The following is a 14,830-nucleotide window of genomic DNA, read 5'->3' as shown; positions in this document are numbered from 1 at the left end:
TTTATTTTAGTGTGTAATGGAGAACAACTGAAACTGCGAGTACTCTGATCCCCGCCCCCTTACGTAGTGTGCGTGTGACGCAATCCGGACACATTCTCTTGTTTTGGCAGTTTTGTTTCGAGGTCCGGTGATTATCAGTCGATCAAGAAAACGTATATGGGCAAGTGACGTTTTATAGTCCGAAGTATGTTTGGTTTTCTGTAATGTATTTTGTAAAACACAACCACCATTACAAGACATTAGCGATAAGAGTATTATCTGTTTCTGTACTTCACCGCTAGCTAGGAACACGTTAACACAATTAGCCTACTGTAGCTAGCTAGCCAGCTTTCCAGTTAGCATCACTCAGCTAGTATACTAGCATAGCTGTCTAGCTACAAACTTGACACATTTGAGTGCAGTGACAGAATAAGTTGAGAGAATAAGTTCAAAATTACGATGCTACGTTGCTGTATTAAAAAAATACATAGACTACTGTACATGTTATAGCTAGGTTTGTTTGTACTTAGCTAGCTACATGTTGTTGATGGTTTGTGAACGTAGATGGGTCATCAGCTTAGCTAGTTGTTTAGCTATCTTGCCAACGTTACGCAAGCAACATTTGAAATGAACGTTTCTGCAACGTTAGATTAGTTATCTATCCGTCGCTGTGAGTGGTCGTAAGCGGACAAGTGGCGTATTTGTTGCCAAGAACGTGACAGAGGTGATGAGTTCAAGGGAATGTGAAACTAGTACTAGTAGTGGACACATTATGGAGCTAACTGCTCATCCACTTACCGAGCAAGTTGCAATCCACAGGCGATTGTCATTGCTAGTGAAACGAGCTAGTGATTTCGTCAACAGTTGCAGTTTCAACAGTGGTGCTTGAGTCATTTGCATACATTCGGAACGTGTTTCCGTTCGATAAAAAGCGAATTGTGTCGTGGACCAATCATGACAGCTTACTTACCGTTTTAACTGTCACCGTAATCCCTATTTTGTTGTGTACCGAATACTCGATGATAATGATGACAGGTGCACCCGTCTGAAAACCATGGGGACTGCTGTATTAACGCGTGTGTTGTTTTGTAGAAGGGATGGTTGTGACGTGAGTGCTGGGTAGAGAGAGTATCCGCAGGTGGACTCAGGGAGCCTGGAAAATGGCAAATGGAGAAGATGACGATGTTATTCATCTGGCCAGCTTCAACCTTCACCGTAGCCAAGGTTACACCTCCTCCTAGACACGCCCTCTCAATACACACTAAGCACATGCATAGTCAGGTTTATGTCATTGTAACACAAAGTAGGTGAATCCTAACTGACCTGGTTAATCCTGTTTGTGCAGGCCGTAGGGCCCGCAGACGGGCTTTCATCACCATCTCAGACGACTCTGACGAGGAGCCGCTGCAGCTGGTGCCGGGCGGGCCTGTGCTGGTCCCGGACGAGCATGACGATGATGTCAGCATCCTCGAGGTAGCCTGAGCCCACGTCCTAAAAGGAAGCCATGATTGCCTTTTTCAAATGCAACCAAGAGCAGCACTGAGTTTCTTTAAACAGTTGATGTTTGATGTTAATTAACCGACATACATGCACACACATGCATACATCTAGTATATATGGCACCTTTTTCCTTTGTAAAAGAGTAGCTTCTGAATTACTGTTATGTGCATCATCAGTTAAGATCTCACGCAGACATCTAACTCCCAGTTCTGTTGAGCCCGTTCTGTTGAGCCAGTCTCATTCTGTTTGCCTTTCTCTCTTCCTGCAGCCCAGCATGGCTCCAGTGAGAAGGCGTATGATTCGCCCAGCTGCAGCGTGGACCAGGTCCTCAGGACATGCATCTGCATTCTCCAGAGCAAGGTCTACAGTGACACCCTCCAGAGACGCACAGACCAACACCACCCAAATCAGACCTCTGATCCGAGCTCAGACCCAGCCCCAGCCTGGACCCTCCACATCCACCCAGCCCCAGCCTGGACCCTCCACATCCACCCAGCCCCAGCCTGGACCCTCCACTTCCACCCAGCCCCAGCCTGGACCCTCCACTTCCACCCAGCCCCAGCCTGGACCCTCCACATCCACCCAGCCCCAGCCTGGACCATCCACCCAGCCCCAGCCTGGACCATCCACCCAGCCCCAGCCTGGACCCTCCACATCCACCCAGCCCCAGCCTGGACCATCCACCCAGCCCCAGCCTGAACCCCCCACATCCACTGAGCTCCAGCCTGGACCCTCCACATCCACCCAGCCCCATCCTGGACCATCCACATCCACCCATCCCCAGCCTGGACCCTGCACATCCACTGAGCTCCAGCCTGGACCCTCCACATCGACCCAGCCCCAGCCTGGACCATCCACATCCACCCAGCCTCTGACTACACCTCCCACGGAAGAAGTGGTATTGACAGAGACCCAGCCTAGCACCCTCTCCCACCCTCGACCCAGACAAATTCTACAGCAGGCTCGGTTAATTTGGGGTCCTCAGGTTCATCCTCAGTTTCTCAGGCCCCCCCCCCAGCACAGACCCCAGGGCCCCAGACCCCAGACCCCCAGCGCTGCGATGGCACCCACTGTGCTGATTGCAGCTGCTCCAGAGCGACTGGGACCCCCAGAAACCGGCCATCGGATTACCCTGGGCAGCCAGGCTGCAGCAGGGGCACAGCCCAACCCTAACACCCAGGACAGAGCTCCACAGTGGGGACAGAAACGGGGGGTGCCTCCCCTGGAGCCTCAGGTGGTAGTGGTCTACCAGCCAGTGCCAAACCTTGACCCAGTAGCCACTGTTTCCCATCCAGAAGGGGCAAACCCTGTGGTGCAACCTAACCCCCCAGCCCTGGCCTTAGGCCCAGCCTTAACCCTAGCCGCTAATGCCCCAGCCTTAGGCCCAGCCCCCAACCCTCCAGCTCCAGCAGCCATGCCCAGGCTGGAGGAGGAGAGGCCAGGGCCCTCAGCACCACGGTGGGGCCAGGGGGAGGATGGGTCAGTGCCTCCACATGTCAGAGCTCTGGTCCAGGGGGTGGTGAGTAGTGATGATCTCTGTCTCTCTCTCACTCTCTTGCTCGCCCACTAAGCCACCATCTCCTCTTCCTTCTCCTGGCTCCTGTCTTGACCCTCTCTTCCCTTCTCTCCTCTCTTGTCTCCTCCTCTCAGTTGGACCTACTCCCTGATGTCCAGGAGAACTACGTAGCAGAGTTGATCCAGCAGAACGATATCAAAGATTTGAATGAGTAAGCACCTTTACCACCACATGATGGGTCAGGAACTTCCTCGATAAGTGTGTGTGTGTGTGTGTGTGTGTGTGTGTGTGTGTGTGTGTGTGTGTGTGTGTGTGTGTGTGTGTGTGTGTGAGAGTGTGTGAGTGAGTGTGTGAATGTGTGAGTGAGTGTGTGAGTGAGTGTGTGAGTGAATGTGTGAGTGTGTGTAACACTTCTGTGCTGTGCTCTGTGCCAGTGTGTGTAACATGCTCCTGGAGAACCCAGGATATCCTCAGAGAGAAAGCACAGCATCTTCTCAGAGCAGCATCCTTCTGGAAGCCAGCAACACACACACACAGGTAGGCCCAGCAGGTTAGCAGCACGACAGAGACAGACAGGTATACACGTGTCTCACTGTTTGTGTTATAGAGAAAAGAGAGAATTGTATTGTAAGTAAGTTGTATTTGTCTTGAGATATTTGGTGTTGCTGTGTGTGTGTGTTTAGGTGAGTGAGGACCTGTTTGACTACGCCAGGCTGGGGCCGGTGGGACCAGAGACACTGATGCAGGCTGCAGACCTCCTCATGGGAGACTTCCGAATGCTCAGCTGCCTCGACATCAAGTGGGCGCTCAACGCTCTCAAGGGACACTATGCAATCACACGCAAGGTACTGTGTTCCTGCTCACACACACACACACATATATATATATACACACACACACACGTGTGCATGAGCTGCGGTCCCTGTGCTCCAGGCCTTATGTGAAGCCCTGAAGAAGTGGCAGGAGGTAGCAGACCCCTCAGGGAAGAAGCGCAGAAGAAGAGACTCATCAGAGCGCTGCTACATCGACTTCCTGTTCGAACACGGTACATCCTCGCTCTCTCACACACACACACACACACACACTCACAGAGCGCTCAGTCCTGCTCCTTTTTCTAGGCTCAGCTAAGTTCTCCAAGAGGATGTTCTTCCTGGAGAAGGACCGGCGAGGCTGCAGAACCTTTAGTACTGCTCTAGAACCTTCTCTGCAGAAGGAGGTCTCCTTCTACCAGCAGAAGACCAAGGAACAAGCAGAGGTGGACCACACCACACACACACACACACCGGAGGACCACATTAAGAGGATTTAAAATGCCTCTGAGATGGGGGTATATTTTACATTTAGTCATTTAGCAGACGCTCTTATCCAGAGCGACTTACAGTAAGTACAGGGACATTCCCCCGAGGCAAGTAGGGTGAAGTGCCTTGCCCAAGGACACACTCAGTTTGCATGACAGGGAATCGAACTGGCAACCTTCGGATTACTAGCCCGACTCCCTCACCGCTCAGCCAACTGACGTTGTGTCCTTGGTTGGAATCCTTTTGAACTCAAGCAAAGAAAGATTGTTGTCTTGGCATCATATTTGAAAGGTGTCACCCTGAGGTGTAGCTGACTGGTTTTATCAGCGTGATGTCATTTCCTGTCTGTCTCCTTGTCCTTCCCTCGCTGCATCGTCTCTCCAGCATGAGGACTTCCTCTTGGCTCTGCAAGTGAATGAAGAGCAGTACGAGAAGGTAGGCAGCCCACCTCTGCTCTCTCTGCCCTCTCTCTGCCCTCTCTCTGCCCGCTCTCTCTGCCCTCTCTCTACCCGCTCTCTCTGCTCACTCTGCCCTCTCTCTGCCCGCTCTCTCTGCCCTCTCTCTACCCGCTCTCTCTGCTCACTCTGCCCTCTCTCTGCCCGCTCTCTCTGCTCTCTCTGCCCTCTCTCTGCCCGCTCTCTCTGCTCTCTCTGCCCGCTCTCTCTGCCCTCTCTCTGCCCGCTCTCTCTGCTCTCTCTGCCCTCTCTCTGCCCGCTCTCTCAGCCCGCTCTCTCTGCCCTCTATCTCTGCTCTCTCTGCCCTCTCTCTGCCCTCTCTCTCTGCTCTCTGCCCTCTCTCTGCCCGCTCTCTCTGCTCTCTCTGCCCGCTCTCTCTGCCCTCTCACATTACTGACTTAGCTTTATGTGTGTGAGAGAGATGTTTGTTTTTGTGAGACAGCCAGAGATGGGGGGGGGGGGGGGGGGGCGGAGAGGAAAGGAGTGTGTGTATATCATGATGTGTGTGTAAGGTAGAGAGGGAAGCATATGTGTGTGGTGCTGTGTGTAGAGGCGAGAGCTCTAACTGTGTGTGTGTGTGTGTGTGTGTGTAGGACGGCCAGCTGATCGAGTGTGGCTGCTGCTGTGGGGAGTTTGCGTTTGAGAAGATGACCCAGTGCTCCGACGGTCATCTGTTCTGTAAAGAGTGTCTGGTCAAGTACGCCCAGGAGGCAGTGTTCGGCTCTGGAAGGGTACGTGACTGTGTGTGTTTCACTCTTTATGTTTGGGTCGGTTTGGTTGTTTAGACCAGTCTCAATCTGTTCACTGTGTTTAAAGTGTGTGCGTGTGTGTGTGTGTTGCAGTCGGAGCTGAGCTGCATGGAGGGGGGCTGCCCCTGCTCCTTCCCAGTGTGTGAGCTGGAGAAGGTCCTGCCAGAGAGCATTCTGGGTAAATACTACGAGAGACAGGCCGAAGAGGCCGTAGCTGCCACCTGCGCTGACGAACTAGTACGGTACGTGTGTGTGTGTGTGTGTGTGTGTTGGAGACAGTATGTGAGTGACGCTATTACATGATGAGATCTCCTCTCCTTAATCTCCTCTCCTCCTGTTAGGTGTCCGTCCTGTAACTTCCCAGCTCTGCTGGACCCGGGTGTGTCTCTGTTCAGTTGTCCCAACCCCCGCTGCAGGAAGGTGAGCAGCACCACTCGGACCAGGGCTACTAGGATGGATTAGATATGTAGATACGATCTGTTTTTACATGAAGTTCCGAGAGAGAGACAGAGAAACAGAGAGACAGAGAGAGATTTTCATAGGTCCCTGAGGCTCTCGCTCTCTATGAGGAATGTTGTGGTGGGAGAGTCTTGCCAAGACTGGTTGTGTGTTATAAAGATTGTGTGTCAGTGGAACGGCTGTGTGGTTATTAGTCAGCCCTGCCTCAGGGGCACGGCCCGACCCTTCACTGATATGAGTCTAGAAATGATGACATTTGGAGGGGGCGTTGGGAACAGAGAAGTTCCTAATTGGTTTGAGAATTCCAGTAATTTTCCAGTGACTGTGCGTGAGAGAGCAAGAGAGAGAGGGAGATGTCAGGAGGATGGTGTAAGAGGGGGTCTTTTAGTATTGTAAGGTTCATGACCTCTCCACCACTGCAGTTACATTCTTTGACCTGTAGGTGGAGCCAGAGCTCCATGTTGGCTGCTTCTTACTTCACATTGCACACGTCTGTGTCTCATACACAACATCCTCTAGATGTGTAGAACTCCTCCTCTCTGTGGAGTCATGCATCTGCCTTCCCTGAGACTCCACCCTCAACCTGACCTTTGAGAGAGAGGGGGAGGGGGAGCTGGCCCTCAGAGTGGAAGTGTAGACTGCTGCTAGCACCCATCAGAAGAGGAGAGGGTTACAGTATATGATGAGGTCAGTCTGATGCTCCTGTAGTCGACCCAGACCCCAGTACCCTGGAGGGCTCTTCCCAGACCCCAGTACCCTGGATGGGTCTCTTCCCCTCCTACAGTAGACCCTGCAGCCCTTTGGAGGGGCGGGGTACGGTTATGTAACTGACACGCTTTCTCCTGCTTCCCTCTGATTGGCTGGACACACTTGTCTTCTGTTTCAAATGTGGTTCAGATCCTGTTTGACCCAGATCTCCTCCCCTGGCCGTGTCTGACGAACAGACACATGCATTTACATTTAGTCATTTAGCAGACGCTCTTATCCAGAGCGACTTACAATAAGTACAGGGACATTCCCCCGAGGCAAGTAGGGTGAAGTGCCTTGCCCAAGGACACAACGTCATTTTGCACAGCCGGGAATCAAACCAGCGACCTTCGGATTACTAGCCCGATTCCCTAACCGCTCAGCCACCTGACTCCCCACACATGCATGAGCACACGTGCACACACACACGTGCACACACACGTGCACACACACACTCAAGTTAATGTGTTCCATATGTGGTCGTGGAGAGGTGTGGACATGCTGGTTCCTGCTGCTTCAGGGCTGTGAGTCCACTGTTAGCATGGACAGGATTCCGATGTGTGGGTGAGAGTGTGTGTGAGCTGTCAATCATTATGCTGCATTCCTCTATGCATTCAGAGATCATGTTCAGACATGATGTACAGCCCTGCCCTCTCTTTCCCCCCTCTCTTTAGCACCTTCTCTCTCTCTCGATCACTTTCTCTCTTTCCCCCCTCTCTCTTTATCACATTCTCTTTCCCAGTGCCTTGCGTTGTGACTGTAGATCTATATACAGAGCCAACACCCTTCAGACAGACCAACAGACACACACTCCAGCCCCCCAATCAGACACTGTGTAAATGTCTTCTGCTGCCTTATAAGGGCTGCCGCAGAGAGGGGAAGAGGAGGTATGAATGGAGATGGAGGAAGAGAGAGAGAGAGAGGAGGGAGGGGAGGGGGGAAGAGAGAGAGAGGAGGGAGAGGAGGGGGGAAGAGAGAGAGAGGAGGGAGGGAGGGGGGAAGAGAGAGGAGAGGGGGGAAGAGAGAGAGGAGGGAGGGGAGGGGGGAAGTATGAATGAAGAGAATCCAGAGGAAGACAGACAGACAGAGGGAGGGAGGGAAGAGAAGAGAGGGCTGATGTATGAATGGAGAGAGAGAGAGTGCAGGGAGGGGTTCATCTCTAGTGACAACGTGGAAGCTGTGAGAGGTTGTCAAGGTGCTTGGTTTGCTTCTAGCACACTTATAATATATAGCTTTACAAGCAGGGTTATAAAGGGCTTCACAGTTGCATGTATATCACACCCATAGCTAATGTAATCATCCAAATGTACTTTGGCACCTTGTCTTCAGAGACCAGGAAGAAGTGGGAGTCTGCTTCTCTCTCAGTCTGTGTGATGGGCAGTGTGTGGCATTTGGCTCCAGCGTTGTAACTCAGGTGTGTGTGCTGTCGTGTTGGTTTGAGGAAGTGGTTTCTGCCACAGCGTTCCCAGGTAGCCACGCCCCGGTCAGGTGACCGTGTGGGCAGGGGGGGGGGGGGCGTGGCTACTGCTGTATTTTTAGACGCTCTATAAGAGGAGATGTTCCTCGTATTCTTGCCAGTCACTCTGACTGTTTTTCTCTCTCTCTGACTGGCTCACTCACACTCTCTTTTTCTCTCTCTCTCTCTCTCTCTTTTTCTCTCTCTCTCTCTCTCTTTTTTTCTCTCTCTCTCTCTCTCTCTCTCTCTCTCTCTCTCTCTCTCTCTCTCTCTCTCTCTCTCTCTTAACCCACCACTAGGGGGGGTGGTTAACTATGAGTTTGGCTATGACTGTGTGTGTGTGTGCGCGTCTAATGTGTTGAACCTGTCTTTCACCATCATGCACATGATGGCATGGCTGCATGACTGGGACATTCAGTGTTGGGAGTCCTGGAGACTAACAGTCCCTGGTCGTCAGGGCGATGGACATCAAGGCTCACCACAGCCTTGAGATGAACTTCCTGTTCAGGGATCAGATCAGGGGTGTTGTCATGGATACATTCTCTGCAGTAGTATCTGTCATATGCCATACTCATGAATATTGATAATGTATATTTATAATACAATATTTTCTATACTATATATACTATACTTTTATATAAACTGAAATATAAACAGTTTTGTTTGACAATTGTTAGTTGTTGCTTTGTGGGCATCCATGCATGCATGCGTGTGTGTGCGCGTGTGTGGGTAATGAGAGCGTCTGGCGTGATAACCTTCAACGGAGGTGCAAGACATCGGGCCCGGCGCCACGGAGACGAAGGGGATGGAAATGCTGTTACTAGGCAACCACGTAGTGTGTGCCGAATGAATCCCACTCTTGCTGCAGTCAGACGCACTGAAGCTCACACACACACAGCCACACACACGCACAGCCACACACACACACACACAGCCACACACACACACACAGCCACACACACACAGCCACACCTAGCCGTCTTCTTTGTCAAGCTGCAGCGGTAGCTTCAGCAGCATGGAGAGACAGAGAGAGTGAGAGAGACAGAGAGAGAGAGACAGAGAGAGAGAGAGAGAGAGAGAGAGAGAGAGAGAGAGAGAGAGAGAGAGAGACAGAGAAGGAGAGATAGACGGGGAGAGAGAGAGAGAGACAGAGAAGGAGAGAGAGACAGAGAAGGAGAGAGAGAGAGAGAGACAGAGAGAGAGAGAGAGACAGAGAGAGAGAGAGACAGACAGAGAAGGAGAGAGAGACAGAGAAGGAGAGAGAGACGGGGAGAGAGAGAGAGAGACAGAGAAGGAGAGAGAGACAGAGAAGGAGAGAGAGACAGAGAAGGAGAGAGAGACGGGGAGAGAGAGAGAAAGAGAGAGAGAGAGAGAGAGAGTGGATCTGAACAGAGATGAGATGTGAGACTAGAAGTGTTCAGGGAGGACAGACAGAGACAACATGTCCCCTGCAATATACCACTACATGATGCTTTAAAAACGGTTCCAACGAATTGAAATGAACTGGACTGAAATGCCATCTCTCTCTCTTCCCTCCCCTCTCTGCAGGAGAGCTGCAGGAAGTGTCATGTGCAGTGGAAGCAGCATGTGGGGAAGTCATGTGACCAGGTCCTGGAGAGGGATGAGATCCGCATGCGGGTGCTCTTGTGAGTGTCTAACATTCAGCCATAGGAGTGTGGAGCCACTGTGTTCATAATGTGATTCATTCATTCTTTTATCCAGAGCGTTGTACCCATGATGCTTATTAGGGGTGGGGGGAAAAATCGATTCACATTTGAATCGCAATTCATTCGATTTTTTGTAATGTTATTTAATATTTTTTTCCTTTTTTAGTATAAAAAATATATAAACATTTTTTAGTGATTTTTGACCCCAACAATCGATTCTAATTTTGAGGTACCGAAAGAATCTCACCCCTAATGCTTATACAAGCAGTACCCTGCTTGCTCCCTAGTCTGACCCCTGACCTGGAGGAGGCGGGGCGGGTCTCTGTTTCCAGGACGCTCGGAGAGGAAGTGCAGCAGACAGCTGCTTCCTGTCTCTACAGACACTTAGGCAGAGCGTCCTGTTGTTGCTGTCCAGAAAGCCGCGCACTTCCTGTTCCACAGACAGACCACAAGTCTGTTAGAGAGATCATCCAGTGGGCCTGACTAGTCAATCCCAGATCCGTCTGACAGATATTACAGGCCTGACTAGTCCACCCCAGAGTTGGATTATTTGTACACCTGCTAGGTAGCACAGATCTTACAGGTCTCTCCCTAGATGTCAACACAACCCAGTATGAGATGGTATATATCCTGATGCTGTTCCCAGTATTAGGTGGTGTATATATCCTGATGCTGTTCCCAGTATGAGGGTGTGTATATATCCTGATGCTGTCCCCATTATGAGGGTGTGTATATATCCTGATGCTGTCCCCATTATGAGGGTGTGTATATATCCTGATGCTGTCCCCAGTATGAGGTGGTGTATATATCCTGATGCTGTCCCCATTATGAGGGTGTGTATATATCCTGATGCTGTCCCCATTATGAGGGTGTGTATATATCCTGATGCTGTCCCCATTATGAGGGTGTGTATATATCCTGATGCTGTCCCCATTATGAGGGTGTGTATATATCCTGATGCTGTCCCCAGTATGAGGTGGTGTATATATCCTGATGCTGTCCCCAGTATGAGGGTGTGTATATATCCTGATGCTGTCCCCAGTATGAGGGTGTGTATATATCCTGATGCTGTCCCCATTATGAGGGTGTGTATATATCCTGATGCTGTCCCCAGTATGAGGTGGTGTATATATCCTGATGCTGTCCCCATTATGAGGGTGTGTATATATCCTGATGCTGTCCCCATTATGAGGGTGTGTATATATCCTGATGCTGTCCCCAGTATGAGGGTGTGTATATATCCTGATGCTGTCCCCAGTATGAGGGTGTGTATATATCCTGATGCTGTCCCGTGTCCCCTGGTCCCCAGTGAGGAGCGCATGACCGCGGCCCGGGTCAGGAAGTGTGTGAAGTGTGGGATGGGGCTGGTCAAGTCGGAGGGCTGTAACAGGATGTGGTGTCGCTGTGGAAGCTACATGTGCTACCTCTGCCGCGAGCCTATCTGTGGCTACAACCACTTCTGCCAACACGCCCGATCGCCTGGCGCCCCCTGCAGGCAGTGCCGCAAATGCTCCCTCTGGACGGACCCAACGGTAACACACACACCTACACACACACACACAGAAAACACACATTCTCTCACACACACCACACACTCTCACACACACTAACATACGTGCTCTGGCTGAGTGAGATCAGTTACCATGGACACGGCACTGCTGTATCATCCCATGCAGTTACCCCTCTTCCTGTTAGCACACACCTCACATCCTGTTCGCACACCTCACATCCCATGCAGTTACCCCTCTTCATGTTAGCACACACCTCACATCCCATGCAGTTACCTCACATCCCATGCAGTTACCTCACATCCTGTTAGCACACACCTCACATCCCATGCAGTTACCCCTCTTCCTGTTAGCACACACCTCACATCCTGTTAGCACACACCTCACATCCTTGCCTCAGTGACACACAGAAACAAACAGGCCTTCCAGCAGGAGGTGTCCCAGCTGGATTACTGTCTGGACCAGCTCCCACTGTGCAGGCTGCTCACACAGCCTAGACCTGGCCCAGAGTTACTGACCCTGCAGGCTGCTCACACAGCCTAGACCTGGCCCAGAGTTACTGACCCTGCAGGCTGCTCACACAGCCTAGACCTGGCCCAGAGTTACTGACCCTGCAGGCTGCTCACACAGCCTAGACCTGGCCCAGAGTTACTGACCCTGCAGGCTGCTCACACAGCCTAGACCTGGCCCAGAGTTACTGACCCTGCAGGCTGCTCACACAGCCTAGACCTGGCCCAGAGTTACTGACCCTGCAGGCTGCTCACACAGCCTAGACCTGGCCCAGAGTTACTGACCCTGCAGGCTGCTCACACAGCCTCGACCTGGCCCAGAGTTACTGACCCTGCAGGCTGCTCACACAGCCTCGACCTGGCCCAGAGTTACTGACCCTGCAGGCTGCTCACACAGCCTAGACCTGGCCCAGAGTTACTGACCCTGCAGGCTGCTCACACAGCCTAGACCTGGCCCAGAGTTACTGACCCTGCAGGCTGCTCACACAGCCTAGACCTGGCCCAGAGTTACTGACCCTGCAGGCTGCTCACACAGCCTCGACCTGGCCCAGAGTTACTGACCCTGCAGGCTGCTCACACAGCCTAGACCTGGCCCAGAGTTACTGACCCTGCAGGCTGCTCACACAGCCTCGACCTGGCCCAGAGTTACTGACCCTGGAAAGATGGGATAAACATTTATTTACCCAAGGCAGAAACCCTGCTAGTTCTGCAAGGTTATTGGCAGCAATCATACTGTGCATTATCTGACTGTGTTTTGTAAACTGATGTGTGTTTGTGTGTGTGTAGCAAGATGATGAACGCATCATTCAGGAGATCCAGAAGGAGGGAGAGACAGAACTCAACAAAAAGAGTGCAGGTCAGTATCAACACTCGCGTTAGACCCCTGCATGTTCTGCTGTGTGGACGTGTTCCTGACCCCTGCATGCTCTGCTGTGTGGACGTGTTCCTGACCCCTGCATGCTCTGCTGTGTGGACGTGTTCCTGACCCCTGCATGCTCTGCTGTGTGGACGTGTTCCTGACCCCTGCATGTTCTGCTGTGTGGACGTGTTCCTGACCCCTGCATGCTCTGCTGTGTGGACGTGTTCCTGACCCCTGCATGCTCTGCTGTGTGGACGTGTTCCTGACCCCTGCATGCTCTGCTGCGTGGACGTGTTCCTGACCCCTGCATGCTCTGCTGTGTGGACGTGTTCCTGACCCCTGCATGTTCTGCTGTGTGGACGTGTTCCTGACCCCTGCATGCTCTGCTGTGTGGACGTGTTCCTGACCCCTGCATGCTCTGCTGTGTGGACGTGTTCCTGAACCCTGCATGCTCTGCTGTGTGGACGTGTTCCTGACCCCTGCATGCTCTGCTGTGTGGACGTGTTCCTGACCCCTGCATGCTCTGCTGTGTGGACGTGTTCCTGACCCCTGCATGCTCTGCTGTGTGGACGTGTTCCTGACCCCTGCATGCTCTGCTGTGTGGACGTGTTCCTGACCCCTGCATGCTCTGCTGTGTGGACGTGTTCCTGACCCCTGCATGCTCTGCTGTGTGGACGTGTTCCTGAACCCTGCATGCTCTGCTGTGTGGACGTGTTCCTGACCCCTGCATGCTCTGCTGTGTGGACGTGTTCCTGACCCCTGCATGTTCTGCTGTGTGGACGTGTTCCTGAACCCTGCATGTTCTGCTGTGTGGACGTGTTCCTGAACCCTGCATGCTCTGCTGTGTGGACGTGTTCCTGACTCTCTTGTCTCCCCCTTCCCTCGTTCACACGCAGAGAATTCAGCAAAGAGAGTCGGCCCACCGGCTGCCAAGCAACCACGGATCGGCCCTCCTGCCCAGATCGGCCCCGCCCCTCCTCCCCCCCCAGCAGTCCGAGCTCCCCTATTGGTGCCCCCGCAGGTGGTGCCCCCGCAGGTGGTCCTCCCTCCGGCCCCGCCCCAGGCCCGGCTGCTGATCCCCCTGTACGTTCCCCCCAACCCCCACCTGCGTCCCTTCAACTACAACCTCAACAACAACGTGGAGCTGAACCTGCCCATGCACTACGGGCCCCCGCACCAGTACTACAGACGCTTCTAGCACGCACACTCTGCCTTGAACAGAGGCAGGTCTCTGCCTTGTACAGAGGCAGGTCTCTGCCTTGAACAGAGGCAGTTCTCTGCCTTGAACAGAGGCAGTTCTCTGCCTTGAACAGAGGCAGTTCTCTGCCTTGAACAGAGGCAGGTCTCTGCCTTGTACAGAGGCAGGTCTCTGCCTTGAACAGAGGCAGTTCTCTGCCTTGAACAGAGGCAGTTCTCTGCCTTGAACAGAGGCAGTTCTCTGCCTTGAACAGAGGCAGTTCTCTGCCTTTACTCTGGAGAACCCTTCAGTTTTCTTTTTGTACTCTTCTGTGGGTGGGCTGAACTCTGCACGTTCTGCGAAGGCCTGACAGTTCGCAGCCAACCAGACCTCTTTACTGGAATAAAGATATTTTTGATTAAGGAAGTCACAAAATTGTTCTGTATAAAAATGAGAGTGCTGTTTCTGCTTAATAAACGTTCTTGTTTCCACACTTCTACCTGCTTGTTGTTTGTGTGGTGTCAAGTTCAAACAAGTTGTTGTTCATCTCATGTTAGTGTTGTTTCTTTGCCGTGTCGTGAAGGACGAACAGTTCTGGATGGTTACAGTTTTCACTCCAGAGAAAAGCCTGACTCACGACAGAACAGCCATTCAAGAGCGATTCTGTCTTCACCAATCACATCACGGTGGTCTTCCAGTCTCTGTCAGAGCTGCCACTCCACCAATCACTGGGCAGAGAGAGTTGGTGATGTCACTGGAGATGAGGGAGGTTATTGTGACAAATCAATACTTCACACACGCAAGATTACAAGTACAGACTAGTGTTGTCAACCCTCTTAGTGTTTGTAGTTTTTTTTTTCCTGTGACCTTATGGTCTTGTTTTTAGAACCTTCCAAACGCTTTCACCAAGCCAGCCTTTCACCTGTTCAATCAGATGGGATAACGTGAAAG

General features: G+C 52.1%; 1 protein-coding gene across 2 annotated transcripts; it reads left to right on the top strand.

Moving 5' to 3' along the window:
- Positions 1-86: 86 nt before the first annotated feature.
- rnf216 (ring finger protein 216) lies at positions 87-14,378 on the top strand. Of its 2 annotated transcripts, none has more exons than XM_067233531.1 (17): positions 87-160; positions 1,072-1,203; positions 1,325-1,452; positions 1,748-2,998; positions 3,130-3,206; positions 3,430-3,532; positions 3,679-3,840; positions 3,929-4,040; positions 4,114-4,250; positions 4,678-4,728; positions 5,342-5,479; positions 5,591-5,739; positions 5,839-5,917; positions 9,708-9,805; positions 11,136-11,358; positions 12,630-12,699; positions 13,599-14,378. In XM_067233531.1, the coding sequence occupies exons 2-17, from the start codon at positions 1,140-1,142 to the stop codon at positions 13,898-13,900; spliced, it is 3,144 nt and encodes a 1,047-aa protein (XP_067089632.1). In that variant the 5' UTR covers positions 87-160; positions 1,072-1,139; the 3' UTR covers positions 13,901-14,378. The 2 variants fall into 2 exon arrangements, with proteins under 2 accessions (XP_067089632.1, XP_067089634.1); XM_067233533.1 differs by having other exon boundaries at positions 107-184.
- The last annotated feature ends 452 nt before the right edge of the window (positions 14,379-14,830 follow it).

This window comes from Osmerus mordax, chromosome 3 (assembly GCF_038355195.1).
Source record: "Osmerus mordax isolate fOsmMor3 chromosome 3, fOsmMor3.pri, whole genome shotgun sequence".
In the NCBI taxonomy this organism is placed as follows: domain Eukaryota; kingdom Metazoa; phylum Chordata; class Actinopteri; order Osmeriformes; family Osmeridae; genus Osmerus; species Osmerus mordax.
This window is presented reverse-complemented; position numbering and strand designations above follow the sequence as displayed.

Excerpts from the sequence above, each read along its gene's own strand:
- rnf216 (XM_067233531.1), top strand. The coding sequence starts at position 1,140 with ATGGCAAATGGAGAAGATGACGATGTTATTCATCTGGCCAGCTTCAAC. Across the intron at positions 3,207-3,429 it reads GATATCAAAGATTTGAATGA|TGTGTGTAACATGCTCCTGG; the intron begins GTAAGCACCTTT and ends GCTCTGTGCCAG. Across the intron at positions 3,533-3,678 it reads CCAGCAACACACACACACAG|GTGAGTGAGGACCTGTTTGA; the intron begins GTAGGCCCAGCA and ends GTGTGTGTTTAG.